Below are 19,317 nucleotides of genomic sequence, written 5' to 3' on the forward strand. Positions count from 1 at the left end.
GCTAAGTTAGCGAAAGGATGAAGGGTGGGGGTGGCCCCCCGGGAGACTGCGATTATTGATACATTGTTGTATTTAATATTAATTTAATGTGGGGTTTGAAGCTCGGCTCGGAATTATCTTATGAATAAATTAGAAGGGCACCTTGAGTAATTTCTACTCTATGCTTAATTATGAAATTCAGATATGTAGTAATTAAAACAGAACTTTTATAAAGAAATTAATGCGTCAAACTAGATTACGTCATTCACAAAAATAGTAACAAACTGTCAACAAAACAACCGTTCAATTAAAATTCGATCAAAATGTATTCAACACAAAAACTTGTTCTTGATGGTTTCCATATCGCTTTGTTAATGCGCTAGGCCATTACCCCTTTTAGGATGCAATTAATAAAATCGAAGGCAGGTGGAAAGTTCAGGCCTTTTTGGGAGTTTATGGATTTATGCAGCATTCAAGCGGGTTTCCTTTTGCGTTTCCGTGGAGGCAGATAGTTAAACAAGCCCATATAAATCCAGCGTCGTTACCGTATCGGCGGGATGCCTTGGCGTTCAATAAACCGAACTGGTTTCACCTAGAACTTCCCGCTACGGAATTATCTTGTAGAATGTTTTTACAGTTATTTGTAAACGCCCCGGAGTTTTTAAAGACAGCGGTCCTTATTACCCGGAACGCTATTGGGTTTCATATTTTATAAATATAATAATATGATCTGTAAGTGAGGAAAGCAGAGCTGACAGTTTAGTGTCAGTTCTCTATAATGAACGCCGACTAACCATAGTTTCTCAGGCCTCGAAAACTAAAACTTCATTAATGACTTAAATAGTTATTATCGTGATTGAACAATTCCACTGTACGTGTCTACAGTGCTACACTACCTAATACTATATGAAATATGCCCTAGGAAGATGTTCACAATGACATCCTTGAAAATTAAACGCAGTGAGTACTAACTCCAGTATGTTCGTTGACCCCGACGATGACGGCGGTGTACCACTGTGTGGTGCCGGCCGCGCGGTACACCTGGGCCCTGCAGCCGCCGAGCACAGAAGGCGTGGTGGTGAGGATTCGCTGCCCGTCCTGCACGCTCCGCCATTCCGCTGCCTCAGCCGAGAGCGCGGTCAGCACTTCAGGCTCAGTGCCCGCGTCAGCACCAGCCAACTTTGCGTCCCATTCCTGTCAACAAAACAAAATTTTAATCTTACTTAATCCTAATTCACTGAAGGCATACCAACAGGTATTTTGTTGTCATCCCTGAATGCTTTGTTTATTTATGTTTACATTTGGTGCCGTGACCAGGATACAGTCTAAAGTAAATTGATGATGCAATAATATTCGAATAGGTATCCGATCTCTCTGTTGTGTAAAATGTACTAGCAGTTAGCACGTTTTTAATTGACTATACAGAGTATATCGAGTTCTTACCCATCGATATCACCTAACTAATCGAGTCATAATTTGAAACTGTACACGACTTTACGACCTCATATCATGTAAACATGGCCTACATTACTCCTAATACGTAAATACACACACGCACACAGAAGAACGTACCCATTAGCACTCTTCACGTTTATCGCATTAAGTGCAATTCAAAACAGTGTCAATATATATCGTACAGTAAACCAGTGCGGTAGAGTATAAATTGGTTTGTCTATACGTATGCAACCGGGTGCATTATTCATCTCTTAACTATGGGCATGGTCTGATGTAACGTTACCAGTTAACATGTCCTATTAAGTGTGTGTATGTTCAATTTAGCCACGTAGGTGGCATAATACAGATTATAATTGCAACAGTATGTTGTGTAAAAATCAATTAAAACATCAAGACAAAAGAGGGTTTATATAACTTCAATTTTTTTGGAAACTGCGTTTAGAGTAAGTACGTTATGAACCTAAGTACTAAAAGTAGACCTAGGCTCATGACATAAGCTCAAAAATTCTAATTAAATGCAATGCCGAAGCCTCTCTAATATATCCGTGGATGAGAAGCTGAATGTTTTTTAAATTTTCAAGGTTAAACAATAAGTCTGTGAAAAAATGTTCCGATAGACCATCTAACATCTATAACCATAAGTCACAAATTGTTTAGGGCATGTGGGCTATAAAGTACTAGGTTTTTTAGATAACAATAAATATGAAACACCCGCATTAGTAATGCACCGTATTTATGTCAATGTTACACTCACACGCGTACAAGACGCACACACCTGTGCGTTCCGCACTCGGCGACAGACGTATCCGGTGCGATGAACTCGCCCCACCCTCCCCTTGTTCAGTGAGTAGTTCTACTGGACATATGTATATGCAAACTGGACCATGCAATAATAGACTTTTGGTACGTGCCATAAACACTGTAATGCACGAATATAAGTTTGTATTAGAGTCCGTTTAGTCATAAAAAACAAATTAATTCTATTTGTGGTCTATATTTTTTTACAGTACCTAATGGTTACATTAAACCAACACTAAATTAAATGGCACGCAGACAGTTTATAGGGATTCAAACATGACGAACGTTAGTAACTACTACACTATTGTACGTCACTAGACGTAACTAATATTTACTGTAGATCTATTTAGTATTGCAATCTTTTTTTTTCAATCATGTACCTACAATTTTCACATACCACAAGCGAAATTAAAGGGACGCACAATGCAGGTAGTCTATAATTTTTACGAAGTTAAAAATACCAACACTGATAAAAATGTAAGCTATTATTAGTCTGGCTCTTACTCAAACCGGAGTTATAAAAACCGGAATGCAAAATACAAATTAATGGGCAATAAACGTTCTGTCCAAGAACAGTTAAAAACGTGCAAAAATTTATGTAAATACAGACCTCTGAATTACCAGGGTCACAGAATGAGTAAGAACGTGTTTGTACAAATGTCTTTTAAAGTAGAACATTTACTATGAGGCTTTTGTTGTTACGTCGGACGGATTAAACAACATTTGTCACGGTCTGGTGCCCGATTATGTCAACAAAACAGACTGGTGCAAATACGGCGTGACGCCTGAATATAAAACTATACTTTACAATACAAAAATATCTTTTTAAGAAGAATATTTTGACTTTGACTTATTATAAATACAAACAACTTTCTTTGCGAGCGGAGCTCGGAGCAGACATCTTTTTATACAGGTCAGACTGGCTTTAGCGTTACTGTCTATTTGAAATTCTTTAGGTACTTACTTACTTTATATAGCACGTCTACTGCGTCTAGTTACTGATTGATTGAAACGCCACGGATTAGGAATTAATGCCAATTAAATTATTACTATTTACAATTTCAAGAAGATGTAGAATTATGTTTGCAGATTAATTTGTTGCTTTACTCGTAGGTACTTGAACATGGCTTTTGATATCAGCAAAAATGTTGCAATAGATCACTCTGACATGAGAATAATCCTGGGCCACTTGCCCCGAAGGACCTCTAATGAATCAGAGGGTATTTATTCAGCTCGGGTTTAATAAAGTATACGTTACACGGGTTACACCTATACAATCTGTCAGTTCTCTCGTGTGGGTGGTCTTGTAGGGATACGTTCGCATACAAGGGTACATTTAACTTCATAGCTATCTCATATACTGATCTTATTTATGTGTCCAATTAAATTGTATTTAAGTGTAAGTGCCAGAGAAAAAGTCGAAAGATAAGATTTAAATAATATAACAATGGGTTATGTACTTGTATTTCAATGACATTTATATAACTGCCTGTTTTTGTGTACTACCATACAATTAAATAAATAAAGGGTCACTCAATTACACTAATATTTATTAGACTACTTACTATTAGGACTCCTATTACTCCTTTCTATTTTAAGATTAAAGTAGATAATTGTAGAAAAGACATTTCAAGTTAAGAACCGACCTACGCCAACTCTGTTACTTGTAATCTCCTACAAAACATCCTTGTACAATTTCCTTGGGTCCGCAATAAAAGGTTCTTTATATTGCAGATAACAAAAGTGGAAAGGAAAACAATGCATTACTCAATCCATCAGGCGGAAGGAAAGCCTCGGAGAGGAGCGGGCAGGATTATATAGGGTCTTTGTGGTTTCCTATCTATTGTGGCTGCGGACGACGATGCTTAATCTTGGAAGAGTTAAAGTCAGATCTGGAAGTCTGCTTGATGTAACATTATTACTTTAAATTATATAATTTTGATACAGTCACCTGCATAAATAAGTGATCATTTTTGTACCTTGTCGCTTTTAATCATTTGACAACTTCGTATGACATTTCAAACAAGATGTTAATGGGACAAGGTACAGAAATCATCACTTATTTATGCCGGTGACTGTACAACAGCAGCGGCTGATCCATACAAGCCGATTCCCACCGGCTTGCCTAAAATTTATTACTAGTAAAGTACCTAATGTAAAAGTAGGTTTCTTTTTGCTCAGTGTTGCCTAACAGAAATTTTCACCAGCCGCCACTGCTGTACAAGGGCCTGGATTTGAGTATATGGCCATTTCGTACTACCTATTTGGCGTTGAATCTCTTAGATCATGAGAAAATGCCACCAGCTTCCTTGTTACACAATGCTTCAACTGCTTCAAGGGCTTATTTGTGAGTGTGTTTAGTAAAACGTCCCACTTTGTCGGTTACCATTAAGGCGAGATTTACTTGTATCTTTATATGAATAAACTGACAAAGCGGCTTTATAGCAATCGACAAAGTGGGACGTTTTCCCGTGCATACTCACATTTTATTTATATTAAGGCTCTATATTAAGTTATACCTACGTTTAGTCTTAGTTTCAATGTGTAAATTTCAGATTTCAATCGAAAACTTTCAAGATTCAATATTTTTAGTGTTGACCCTTTACCTGCTGTAGGAAAGTGTTGAAATCACTGACATTGCTATTATCCTTGCCAATTTATTCATTAGTAAAATCAATGATTTTCTAAATCAAGATCGGAAAATATAATGGCGGCCCAGATTCACGTCCCCGCCCGTTTTATATCTTAATCTCCATAAAGGATGTCAACGGATTTGGCTGTTAATAAAACAGGCAAGATCTGTAACACCATTACACACACATGCACACCCTCGCCTCGCCACCCTGCGCCGGACAGTGGGGTAAAGCTAAAACAAACTTTACTCGTTTAAAATTTGTGGGCGCTGGGTTGCGTGCATAGAGACGAAAGTCGACAACTTCCGCGACGCGGGGGCTGGTAATGGAAAGTGATTTTAAAGTTAAAGTAATTACATTATTAGTGTAAATGTTAAATGGTTAACCTTTAAAGGTTAGAATAATAACGCAGAGATTGGTGTTGATGTTATTTGTGTACCAACGTTTCAATATACATCATTTCATGTATATATAATCTCTAACTATGTTTCTCCAATGTTACCTACTATACACACCATAGTTTATATACACCATAAAAAGTCTGGAATAGACGATAGGGTCGATAGGGTCAATATAAATTTCGATTTACTATGATACTCATATCATCAGATAAAACATATCTCGTGTGTCATCTCATCCATAATATCACTTTTTTGCAGTTTTTACCTGTTTTCATTAATACTAGCTAAGCTACAAAATAATATCATTTATGTAAATTAATGAAAGTAAATTAAACGAAAGAGCTCATTCCTTATTTCATTAATATCTCACAGATGATACACGTGCCCAGATAATATCAAAGCTCAGTACGTCAGAATTGTTTATTGGACGTGTTTCTCGGAAAATTAAAATTTCGAGGGCTCGATAGCAACGAATACCAATGTAATGATAACAAGCAAATATAAATATGCCTCATTTACCTTGAATTACAGCTTTTCCTTTATACCGGCGCGTATCTAATTAAATACTTCCTCATCAGGTAAATAAATAATATTCCTTGTAATAATGTTTTTCATAGCAGTATTTACAAGAAAGGAAAATATAAATAAAGAAACTCTAAGGAAAAACAATATCCACAGTTCCATAAACATGCATGACATAGGTACCTAATATTATCCTTAAGAGGGGGTCGTACGAAATCCTCGAAAAGTGCATTCGGCGTTTAACAAATGCTGCTCACATTTCTAAATTAAATGAAATAAAATAAATGTAGTTATTATCTTAAAGAGTGTGTCTACAACTTTTGACTATTCACAATCTCCAATTATTAACGGTGTAATAACTAAACCCACACAAAGATGACCTAAAATGAGAAAAACGTATGTCGCCGTTTAGTAAACTTTGTTAAAAAAATTCAATACTCTAGTTATAACATTATGTGATTCTGAAAGCCAGATAAATGGACTACAAGTTTTGAGGTTTTTTATATTTTTCCTCTCAAAGGCAACAAAGAAATTTTACCTTAAATTTAAACTATCGTAAAATTTCCATACATTCGCCATTGCTGTCAGAATTCTCCTTTCGATTAGATGCCGTGAGCGGCTCATCGGAGGCAGACGTGTCGCCGGTCGCTCCGCGTTGACAATTAAATTTGACAAATATTTTGACAGAAAATCGTGTACGTACACGAAAAACCATACCAGTGTAAAACTGTGCTCAAAATAAATAGGGTAAGTCGATAATGTCAGGTGGAGATCCAATCTCATTTAAAGTGTAAAGGTGCATGGCTTGTGCATCAAAAATAAATAAAAATATATCACATTATTAAAGAAAATAACGAACACAACCGAATGAGTATAAATGATTTCATTCTAGTTCGGTTAAATTGAAAAGAGTTTCATGTTTTCTTTTACTCATTGGAATAAATTTTCATTACGCTGGTATTAACAGTACGTCATTTTAAAAATATATATGACAGCACCTACGTCAAATTCTGTCAACCAGGTTGTATGTAAACAATTATAATTTAATTTATTTTTACATATTTAGATACTTATTAATCGATTCTTACTTAGAATAGAAGAAAGGGAAATGCGGGCGGGTATATAAGTACCTATTTATTAAATACAATATTCCGTATGGTGTGCTTCTGGTTCAAATTTTTATATAAATTTTTTTTTTAATTTTAATTTCATTAAAGATTACCCTGTGCATACCACGAACACGTAAGTAACCGTAAGTTCATCGTTGTTTAGAAAGTAACGCTCGTCTTGAATGGCACTTCTCCATTAAACTAGACCAGATGTTCATGGAACAGTCACCAGCATACGTATATATGACTATGAACGGCCGTGACAATATATCCGATTCTCTATAGGGGCCATAAGTATATGACGACATATTCCCGGCAAAAAATTGTGATGCTTCGTGACCGGCAAAAAATAGTCTCTCTTTCTAGCGTCTCGCGAGCGTAGCGTCGGGCCAACTGTATGGAAAAAAGACGCCGCATCGCGTCGGCGCGGCTTAGCCATACAGTTGGCCCGACGCTACGATCGCGAGACGGTAGATGTGGGAGGGTCCTTATTCGTATAAATATCTGATCGGCTCGCTTAAAAATATTTGTTTCCTTATAAAAATCTAAATTACACTCTCACTCGCATAATTATCTATCCATTGTTAAAAAAGCAAATATATATCTTACGGGCTAGAAATCATTAATATGTAATTAAAGTGCAATAACAAACCCTACCTTAGTTGCCTTAGAGCGGTAAATTGTATGAGGTGATTTGACATCTCACGAAACACGACAGTATTATAATTATTGTCATTGCATATGTCTGTCTCATCTGTTCTTAAACTATGACAACTAAACTTATTACAAATCTGATATCAGAAGCCTTTTTACAAGCTTTTATTCAACTTGCCTTGTTAGTTTGGGTCAAAACGTACGTCACTTTCCGGTTTCCGATTGAGCTGAAATTTTGCACACATATGTAAATCACGTGACAATGCAATATTATGGTATCATGGAGGTGATCTGATGATGGAGCAGAAAGGTGGTCAGAGGAACTCTGTTATGAAACGTCTTAGCTTGTGCCAAAAACGAATTTTTTGCAAAAAAAAAATATTATAAATTGGGAGGTGTAATTTTTTATTATCTCTGCATTTCATTGAGAAGAAAAACCAGTCAAGAGCGCGTCGGGTCACGGTCAGTGTAGGGTTCCGTAGTTCCAGGGAAAATAATATATTTAGTTAGGGGCATGAAAATGTCTGTCAAAGTTGGCATTTAAATTTATTGTATTATTTACTCATTTTAACTTTATTTTTGTGTAAAATTTTGCTCAGAATTTGTTCGTTTTCCTTTTGAATGTAGTGTATACCTACACTTCTAAAGTTTATGTTCCATACATACTTACTACAATTTTCTTTTCATTGACAGACGATTTTAATTTCAATTTGATGGATAAATATCCGCGGCCTGAGGGGTGAATAGGATCAGGAATGGGGGGAATCGGGTCGCAAAGGGGGTGAATAGGTGTACGAAGGGGGTGATTAGGGTCGGAAGAGGGGTGAATTGGGATGTGTGGTCAATGGTTGTCAAATTGTATAAAAGATATATAACTTACCTAAAGTGATGTTTTTATGAATGACCTCTCTGTATATGGATGCAATTTATAAGTCAATGTATTGCTTCGTAGTTAGACTAGATACAAGAAATCAACATTTAGAAATGTTAATTACACTTCTGTCAACCTCCACGTTTCACCCATGATTGCTATAATATAAATGGATTACTTTAAAATAAAAATCATAAGTATGAAACTATACAACTATGGAAGAAATAAAATTATTTTATTGAATAATTTTTGATTTTTCAAGTTTATATAAATAATAAATTCTCAATTCGCTCAAAGGTTGAAAGAGACACCTTATAGGGATAAGTTCGCCTTAATACACCATAACTATACTGTATTTATATGTCCTAACTTGTCTTATGTACAATAAAGTGTTCACATACATACATACAACAATTGAAATAGATATCATACACGAAAGAAACAACGACAAGGCCTACTGATGGCCGAGCCGGGAATCGAACCCGGGTCTTCAGCTTACGCAGCTAACGTCATTACCACTAGGCCACCCGCCCGCCGTGTGGTACCCAACGAAATTTCTCTAGTGTATATTATCTCTGATAGGCACATTTTGACCACCTCGTATATGAATCTTATAAGGTCCATTTGCACCAACCACTTAACTCAGGGTTAGTGGGCTGTCAACTGTCAAATTCCATGTAAAATAGTGGGTTAACCCTCAGGTTAATCCTCCATCTTCGTTGGTGCAAGTGGCACTTAGAGGATTACGGTATAGCGAGAGACATGGCGGGTTCGATTCCCGGCTCAGCCACCAGGGGGCCTTGTCGTTCTTACTTTCGTGCGTGATATCTATTTCAATATATAAGCATGAAAACGGTTATGACTTTATTTTCAAATAAGTATTTTTTACTGATAAACTTTTTTTTTGGCATTTAATTTTGTAAGGTTTGCTCCCAGCCGAAGATCAGCACTGATGAAGAGGCACCAAAGAAAACACGTCCGTTCCATACAAGATTTATTAGCAGAGAGCGAAAATATAAACCTACCCACAATCAGTCAGTGCCTATAATTACTAAACTACCCACATATGTCACAAATTTATTTCAAAAAAACTTAATGTCATTATCAGTTTGCCGTTAATATTTGTGGGGTTTGAAATTGGACCTGGCCCCGTAGCCGAATGGCATTTCTCCGACGCCAAACGAAAACGAAACGTAGTCCGGCCCTGTCGCGCCAATAGGCAAGAGCGATAGGGATAGATATCTACTAGCGCTTCGTTTCGTGAGCGTTTGTGCCATTCGGCTACGCACCCAGAAGTGATATTAAGAAAAAACTATACATTTATAACCTTTTGAATTTTGGAAGTCGGTTAAAAAATCTGGCCAAATTAGAATCTTTTTTCGCACAATTGTAAAACTAAATTATCTTTACTAGTTACCTCTAAAATACTAAATGAAATGACATCTATTGCGACTTAAGTAGTTTGCATAAATTAGTAACCCAATTCATCTAGAGACGGCGCTGCAATTTGGGCTACTTAGTACATCGTTTTCTAAAGATTTTGGGTACATGGGGTCGGAACGGGTATGAACTACCGTAATTTGTGCTGAATAGGACCAAAACCGACTTTTGAACGTCGATAGCACTTTTTTTATATGTTCCATGCTAATATTTTACACAAAAAATCTTCCAGCGGTGTGAACTTCGGTTTGTCTTTGAAAATATGTCGTTTTATTTAGTAATTTTCGCTCACCCTAACGTTGGGGTGAATAGGGAAAAGTGCTAGGGTTGACCCTTTTGGACTACGAACAAACCCTGACTAACTAATATGCTATGAGTAGTCGGTTATGTATTAATAAAATAAATTTATCGAAATCTACACATATGATAACCTTAAACCAACCTTTATAAATGGTGCTCTGACGCAGTGAACAAGTAAGTATGGTCGTGGGCAGTGCGGATAACGTGTTAAAATATAAGCATAGTTTGATGCTATTTTTCATGTTTAAATAACTTCTAAACTAACGTAGTGGTATTCAAGTAAAAGGTTCACAATGAATATTAAGTAGCTTGCCAGAAATGTGTTTCTGCTTAGCTATACCTACCATTGTAAGTATTGAGTTTTGTATCATAAAGTCAAACTAGGCATTTATTACTAATGATTTACTCTGTGGGGTGCCTTTGATCACTTGCATGGGGTAACATTGACCATAATGACACATAGTTGATTATTGTCTGATTATGTCACGGTACTTGTTGAGTTGAGGCAGATAATTTGATCTCTTCGTGTGATAAATATTGAAACAATTACAAATAAAGTTGGTTTTTCGAAGATGGTAGGTAATTTTTATTTTTGATCAAAGTAACCCCAAAATAGCGTTAAAGAGTTCTAATATTTGACTGTGCGAACCGTTTTTTTATCTTTTCTTGAGATAAAATACTTTTGCAAGGGGTTACATTCGATTACCATTTAAAAAAAACATAGGGTATCAAAGTAACCCCAATGTCAGTTTAAGTTTGATCTCATAGTTTTTTTTTCTGCGTACATTATTTTGTTACTTTTCTAGATTTTTAGCAGGAAAAGACTAAAAAAGTTGATGGCCCCATTTTTTTTCTTTCTTTACATTTAATGGATAAAAATACCCATTAAATGTAGAAGCTAGCTATAGCTACCCATTACATGTAGAAGCTAGAGAAGTTTAAATTCCCAAATTGGTCAATTAACCCCAGTTTACGGTAGACACCGTGAATCTATTCTAATAATTCTTTTTTTTATTTGAAAGAAAAATCGTTACGATACTAAAATATGCAATCTAAGATAAAAATGCTTTTCATATATAGTTACAAACTTAGTTCAGAATTTTTTTTCGTACAACTTTTATAAATTGGTCTACCTATCAAGTTCTAAATAATTTTCCTAGAAAGTCTTTATAAAGTCCTGCTTTTGAGATTTTTTCATATTTGAGAAAACAGCCCTTATTGCCTGAAATACGGCAGTGATATTGACATTGACATTTGCTTTTTCGTATTTTGACTGCACTGTTGTATTTTTTGCCATGCTAATTTGAACCTTATCTCTGAGCGATGTTTTTTAATTTTCAGTCACGTCACAGATGTTTATGACATAACATCTAGGTATTTAGCCATTTAAAAGAAACTACAAGGGACTTTACAGACGTGGCGACTGCAACTGGTACAGGGCCTAAGCTATAATTTAAAATTATATTGTGATTTTTATATGTTTTTTTGTGTTTTATTTATTACTAAGTATCAGTTTCAACATTTTCAACTCAAGAAACTGAAATTTAGAGAAGAGACTCGGAAATTGGGTAAGATAAAGTGTCTGATGCAGATGGCGATGGCGGTATTGGGATAAGATAAGATATGCGTCGATATTCCCTGTCTTTCTTTGTGTCTCTGACTTGACTGCTGCTAGCTGTACTCTATTTTTTTTTTTTTTTTTTTTTTTATTATAAAAGTACGTCCACATCATATATATTGTAGATTACATTAACAAGCATTCAAACAGGCATTAAGTACTGATATATATGACAATTACGGAGTACATAACATTCTCTCATATAATGCAGCGAGCTCCAACTAATACTATTATCTAACCTAGAATTACACAAGAACTAAATTTAAATTACTTAGTTTAAAAATATATAACATAACTACACGAATTAAGTTCAACTATAATTATTAACTTGTTTTTACAATTTTTTTTGTTCTATTCATTAGGTTTTTATTTTATACACATACTTTATTTTGTATCAAACTAAATGATAAAAAAACCTAACGACCAAAAAGAATAAAGAAAATATCTGATAGTCTTTAATACAACCCGCATATACGTAATGCACAGCACAGGCCTCTGAAGACCTGCAGGGCAATCATATTCGCGCGATAAATGATAAAACATCGGACCGTCCCTATTGCACTTACAAATAGTGCGATAGGGCTGAATGTTTTATCATTTATCACGTGACCATAATTGTCTGCCTGGAGGTATCTGCCTTCACATACGACTTTGAATAATGTTTGCGGGGATAGGCAGGCTGACGATTTTTAATCTAAGTAAGTATAGAAAAGTAACGCAAAATGAAGTGCAAAGTAATTTGAAATACACCTAGATAAACAATCAACTGAGTAAGGAACGTTATCTACATATTTAGATAAATTTAAGTCACATGAGACATGAACAGAGAAGGAAAGCTAGATGATGCGAATTTTTTCTCTGTCTTCTTGTATGCTACCTTTTTTAGGGTTCCGTAGTCAACTAGGAACCCTTATAGTTTCGCCATGTCTGTCTGTCCGTCCGTCCGTCCGTCCGTCCGTCCGTCCGTCCGTCCGCGGATAATCTCAGTAACCGTTAGCACTAGAATACTGAAATTTGGTACCAATATGTATATCAATCACGCCAACAAAGTGCAAAAATAAAAAATGGAAAAAATGTTTTATTAGGGTATCCCCCTACATGTAAAGTGGGGGCTGATATTTTTTTCATTCCAACCCCAACGTGTGATATATTGTTGGATAGGTATTTAAAAATTAATAAGGGTTTACTAAGATCGTTTTTTGATAATATTAATATTTTCGGAAATAATCGCTCCTAAAGGAAAAAAAAGTGCCCCCCCCGTCTAACTTTTGAACCATAAGTTTAAAAAATATGAAAAAAATCACAAAAGTAGAACATTATAAAGACTTTCTAGGAAAATTGTTTTGAACTTGATAGGTTCAGTAGTTTTTGAGAAAAATACGGAAAACTACGGAACCCTACACTGAGCGTGGCCCGACACGCTCTTGGCCGGTTTTACAGTTTAATTTCTCAAAGGAGGTAAGTAGTTGACTACAAACTCAAAATAACACTCTTGAAAAAAATTAAGGGTCACTGACCTTTCACAGTAAATTGAGGTAGTGTGAGTGAAGGGTGTTTGTGTGTGTAATGGGGTAATTTGACAGATTCTGAAAATTCTCCCTGCTCTACCCCCTCTTAACTTTAACTTACACATGATTTCAAGATTTTCAAGTATAAACTGGCACCGATTTACTAAATGTAGTAAGGTATGTAAAATTGTAACTAGTTCAATGAAGAATTATAAATCAAATGCCTTAGCCTAATTATACGTAGCAATTTCCTACATGTACACAACAATAAAAATATTACTTCGAAAGAATAACACAGCAAAACGAATTTTAAAAGTTTCTAACTCGTGAACAAAGTTAGCACTACTGTTAAAGTCTGACATCGACATCCGCCATGTTCATAAAACTCGGTGGACATCGCAAACGAGCAGTTGATTAAGATTAGTCGGCATCAATCATCGCACGGCAACATCGCCGCGGCCAGGAGGCGGCCGGGCTCGCCGAAAATAGCATGACGTGAACACACCAGCCACCTGGCTCAGATATTATAAAGGGGCAGCTGGGTGGCGAGGGCGGAAAATCAATAGAGCGGGCGGCGAGCATCAAAACATACCGCTCCCTCTCCAGCGGGGGCGGCCCGCCCGGCTCCCGTCTCCCGGGAAAATACCCCCCTTGTTTGGCAGACACCGTCCTTGATCTCCCCCCGCCTGGGCGCGCAAGTTTGGATAAACACTCGTAACGTCTACTCGAAATTGGGTCGCTTATGCGTTTTGCTTTTTGTCTTGTACAAACTCACTTGTACAAACAAACTCAATCTAACACGGAAGCCCGTTCTCTATCGCCATATTTATTCACAATTCTTTTTTTCGTAGAGCATGTTTTATACTTGTTATAATATTTTCAACGTCATACCTACGTATCGTAGCTATAATTCAAGACATTGCTTTATTGGACAAAAATTGCAGAAATACCATAACATTAATCAAACAACTTCCAGCCATTTTCCCCCGGCGCTCAAAATCGCAAGCTTTATAAGCGCGGAATGTTTCTGTGAGTTCAAAGTGTTCCAACAGAATAATAAATGAATTTGTTAGAAATAGCGTATTCGAAGAATTCCAATTTCACGTACAAGGTTCTCAGAACTGCGACATGACAGTTAAAACGATTACCGTGCCTAAATGGCAGTTGGCAACTGTTTTTTTCTCATAATTAATTCGCATTCGTAAATATTTGATTACGTAATAAAACACTTCGACTTAGACATGAGTCAGTAAAGAATAAATGTAAACATAACTTGATTCATGCGACCCACGTTTGAGCTTAGCCTGCCGAGTGGATCATAAAATAAACACATCTAAACGTAAATCAGTTTATACATATTTTATGTGTCAGAGGCACGTTCCAAGATCAATAAAGTCAGTTACAATGGAGCAATACGACACAACACAACACAATCTAGTGAATTCTGAATAATATTTTTCCGACAAATATTATATGGATTTATGTATTCATTCTAAGAGGAACAAAGCTTTGTTTGCCGCGCCAAATTTAATATCAGGGTGCTTAGTAATGAATTGCTAATATTGCCTGCCATGCTAACAACTTTGGTTTAATCTCCGCAAGTGTTACGTTCAACTATGCCGCTAGCGAAACTGAGGAATTACAAGAATCTTAAACTTGGTTCAACTTAAACACGCCTTATGATGGAAGTAATATACCTTTTGAATTTTATTGTAGGTAAAAGATATTGCAAAGGATATTTTCATTTATACGGATAAAGTAATAATGGAAGTTAACAAGAGTTACCAAGAAAAATATATTAATAAAAAGCTGTGAGCATAAATTAGTAGCATTTCACCGAAACGTGGATAAATCCTTGGTGGAAGATCCATTCACTTAAATTATAATTCCAAGATTCCAATTTAAGTATTATTCTCCAATTCAAATTTAAGCAAGCATTCATATTGTTTACTTGGAATCGCGTACTGCCAACGCCAAATTAATTTATTTTTCGACGTTCATAGAATTCACTATTCATATTTTATTAACGAATGTATTTAAAGTATTAATTATTGTATATTTTTTAACCCTGTCCAAATTATTCAAAGGCGACTTAGACGAACTGTAATAGGGATCAGCATTCGACGCGTTTGCTGGTCCTAACAAAAGTATGATTGTTTTCACCGATATGCCCCATTACATTATTCATAAACGTTCACTAAAATTGACAAGCCGATAATAGTTATTATTTGTTATACAAGGGGGCAAAGTTGTATTTTAACGCCGAGTGTGGAATTAAAAAACGAGCAAGTGAAAGGATTCTATAGTTGAACCACGAGCGAAGCGAGTGGTTCAACTATAGAATCCTGAACTTGCGAGTTTTTTAACACACGAGAAGTAAAATACTTTTGCACCCGAGTGTAACACAAAACTTTTCCCCTCACTATAGCGAGGAAACTACAACGCAAATAATGCGTTTATCACTGCTTCCAGTAGTTCCACAGGTGGTAAATCATCTTTATTACTAGATTCATCTACTTTTATCAACTTAAAAGCAGTTAATTTGACTTTATTCAAGGTCAAATTACTTTACCCACTAGTGGATAAAATGCGTTTTTACCCGCTGGTATTAAAGGACAAAACACGTGTTTCCGAGCTAGTGAGGGGAAAAAATCGTTTGTTCCTTTTTCTCATATCAATACGTCAGAAAGCAAACGATTATGAGCGACTTATTAACTTGTAAGCGTTTATGAAGAAGGTTAGTGTTTCAAAAATCTAAATATGTATATCCATAATCAAGCTAAGGTAAGCTAAGGCTGTCTCACGAGCTTACCTGGAACGGCTGCAGGTTACCATAGTCGAGGAACCTGAGCTGTCGATCGTGCAGAAACTCGACGGGCTGCGCGTGCGGCTGCAGCGTCAGGTCCGCCGCCAGGGGGGTAAACGTCTGCAACACAACATATTATTTAATATTGTATCTAATATATGTATTAGTCTATTGCCCGTGAGGTCACGGGTTAAGAAATTAACCACCCCCTTTCCTCCCGTGGGTGTCGTAGAAGTCGACTGTGGGGAATGGGTTAAGTGTAGGCAAGAGGCTCGCAACCTGTAACTGCAATATCACCATCTATTCAACCCTTTGCTATGAGCGGCACTGAAACTTGAGAAGTTTCATGTGCGTGATGTGCTCTGCCTGATATCATGTATTAGTTTATACACCATTATTGGAACTATCAAATCGTATGTAAGCCATGACAACACACTAAGAAACTAAAATAATATTAGACTAATTTCTTATTTTCTCATGCCTATAAAATAGTCTATATTGTTGTAACATATTTCTGATAATTTGGAAGACAAAAGATTGTTTTAAATAAAGCCCTTTTGTTGATAAAAGTCTTATTTCTTACCTGTCATGAACAAGCAATGTAGGTACTTACTAAATATGAATTATACATAATAGACAGCAGAAAACTTTTATATTTAAGTTTACAATTAGGTACCAGTGGCGTAGCGTCGATACAAGTCGATTCCCAACGGGTTCCCTAAAATTCTGCAGTATCTGTGGAAGTCCATACAAAACATACCCCAAAAACCCCTCCGGCTTTACCAACAAAAACGCGTCGCCACTATTAGGTACTGACTTTATTAAGAACAAGTTGAATTTCTAAACTTTAATATAAATTAGGTAGATCAATCTGTGTTCTACATTTCTAATTGAATTCATCACTAGGGAACATAAATCTTTTCATTCATAAGCTAGTAATTGGTATTTCTCCTTCAAAGGCTAACAAAAATGGTATATGTATAGGTACTTTACTGAGCGAAATCCATTACTGGAAGGTTATTAAAGGGCATAAGGACGTAGTTAGGTTAATTATCTATAAAGAACTATAGATTAATACGCTTTCGTTTGTGTCAGAGATAGATTTTTACTTACTAAATTCCACACACAAAACATTTCAACCTTCAACACGTAGTTAATACGAAGCGGTTCAAACAGAACAATTGATTTACTTATTGCAATTATCTAGATTGTGTCTATCTCAGCTTAACCTCTCAACTGTCGAATAATAATGAATCACTATCTATCAAATTATTTACCTTCCGACTGTTTGGACTCGACTTAACGCCCATGATTTCAATAATAACTGACAGCAGCGGGTATCAATATAAATTAAGTGTGCAAAATTTTCAAACTACCCGCACTTTATTTATTTACTCGATAACTTGTCTGACACAACACCACAGATCATTAAGGCTGCTTTCAAAAAAAACGACAAAATAATGTAAAATTGATAGTTTTAGTCGGTGAAATACTACACTTTCCGTTATCCAATAGATTTATTTAATTCAAATTTCAGTTAGAGCATCTTATTATCTTGATTTTTATAAGACTGGATTTTTGAAAACCAAGTCACTAAATTAATTATGATTTTTTTTCTAATGCACGTTTAGAAAAACACACGTATAGAGCTGTGTTAGGGCCCCCACAGACGGGAGACAAAACTGTTTTGTCTCCGTCGCTTGGTCTATGGGCTAGTATGAAGGTGCGCACACGAGGCGACGCAACTTTTCATACAAATACGAAAGTCGCCGAGCAACTGTTGTCTCCGTGTGCGCGGGGCCTTTGTCGACCTTATTTGTAAAATTTGGACAATTTTGATTACTAAAACAGGTAAATTTATAATTCGTATACCCTGTACTACAAACTTCTCAGACTACATTTTTATTATAAGGTTTTAAAAAAGAGTAAACAAGGCTAAGACGATCTCAATTTTTTTCAGAAATTACCTAAAATTAAGTGACAATTTCTTTGAAAATCTACATCACATCGAAATAATTTTTGTACTTAATTAATCTGCAACGTTTACTTAAATTGCTGTTATGCCTTAGTGATTATAAATTGCTATTATTAATTTTTGGCAATTTTTTGAAAACTGGCCTTCACCGGTACAATTATTGCCACTTTTGGACATTTTCTCATATTTTGTTAGACCAAGTAGAAAAAGTCCTATAATGTGATATATATTTGTAAACAACTCGCAAAGCCCTTTAATTTGATACCACACACGGTATGATCAAGCGCTCGGTTGCGATTTCACTGTTTTTCACACGAAAGCCCTCTTAAAATTCTTAATTTTGTTGTTGTTTGTGTATTTTCTTGTATGTCTCTGTTTGAGCTGATGGTCGCGCTGCCAATGCTCTAAATAAATTAAAAAAAAAAAAACACCACAGATCACTAATAAGTTACTAACGTAGACAACACAGTCATGTTGATAAAGCAATATAAGCAATGAGCAAGAGAAGATTCTCTGATGTTTACAATAGTAGGCACAAGGTACCTGACTTAAACGATACTTTTTCTTTTCGTTAAATATTCTGAACAGTGGTAGCTGACTCCAGCAGCATTAAGTCCTGTTTATCTAGTAAATAACAGGTACCTCAAAATCTATGTAGTTAATTATGAAATGCCGATCAACAATGCAAAGGCAGTGTGCAGCTTTGTGATAACGATCTAAGACGCAACGCAAGGGCACGCATGCCTCACAACAAAACAGGTATAACTACGCATGCTTATATCACCAGGTCATGGCTACACCTGCCTATGTATGTAGCCTAGCCTGTCACCATCTATCTTTTGAAAAACGTGAGCGAGTCACATGGCAGTAACATATGTATTGGGAGCTAGCGAATGGAATATGTATCTGGGCGTAAGGGGATTCTATTTCCATAGTGATTTCAGGGTCTGTGCTGTGGATGACATCTGTAATGAATGTCTGTAGATTTAGTTAATACGTTTATATATTGTAGCCTTTCTGGATTATTTTTATGTAAAAAGTATTGTATTTTAGCTAAATAGGGTGAAACCTTTTCAGGAGAAATTAAAATTTTTACTAAAATTGTCAAAATGATTGGCCAAATGTTTTCAATTCAATTCAAATCTTTATTGCGATCATGTTCATTTTCATTTTATACAGGTGTAGTAATGGGCACAGCAAAATTTCTTACATACTAAAGTACATTACATTATATTATATTTTATTAAA

The 19,317-nt window shown here is 35.8% G+C and overlaps 1 protein-coding gene across 2 annotated transcripts in view; it reads right to left on the reverse strand.

Annotated features, from left to right (window-relative positions):
• The window catches only part of LOC125229433 (probable JmjC domain-containing histone demethylation protein 2C), a 164,792-nt gene that overhangs the window by 82,509 nt on the left and 62,966 nt on the right, over positions 1–19,317 (reverse strand). For both annotated transcript variants that reach the window (XR_007177403.1, XM_048134266.1), the window contains exons 3-4: positions 16,101–16,214; positions 952–1,173 (exon numbers count right to left, since the gene is read on the reverse strand). Coding sequence is in view for 1 of the 2 variants with exons in the window: in XM_048134266.1 (XP_047990223.1) it covers positions 952–1,173; positions 16,101–16,214 (336 nt within the window). In the remaining variant the exon portion in view is untranslated. The remainder of the gene's footprint in view (positions 1–951; positions 1,174–16,100; positions 16,215–19,317) is intronic.

This window comes from Leguminivora glycinivorella, chromosome 9 (genome assembly GCF_023078275.1).
Source record: "Leguminivora glycinivorella isolate SPB_JAAS2020 chromosome 9, LegGlyc_1.1, whole genome shotgun sequence".
In the NCBI taxonomy this organism is placed as follows: Eukaryota; Metazoa; Arthropoda; class Insecta; order Lepidoptera; family Tortricidae; genus Leguminivora; species Leguminivora glycinivorella.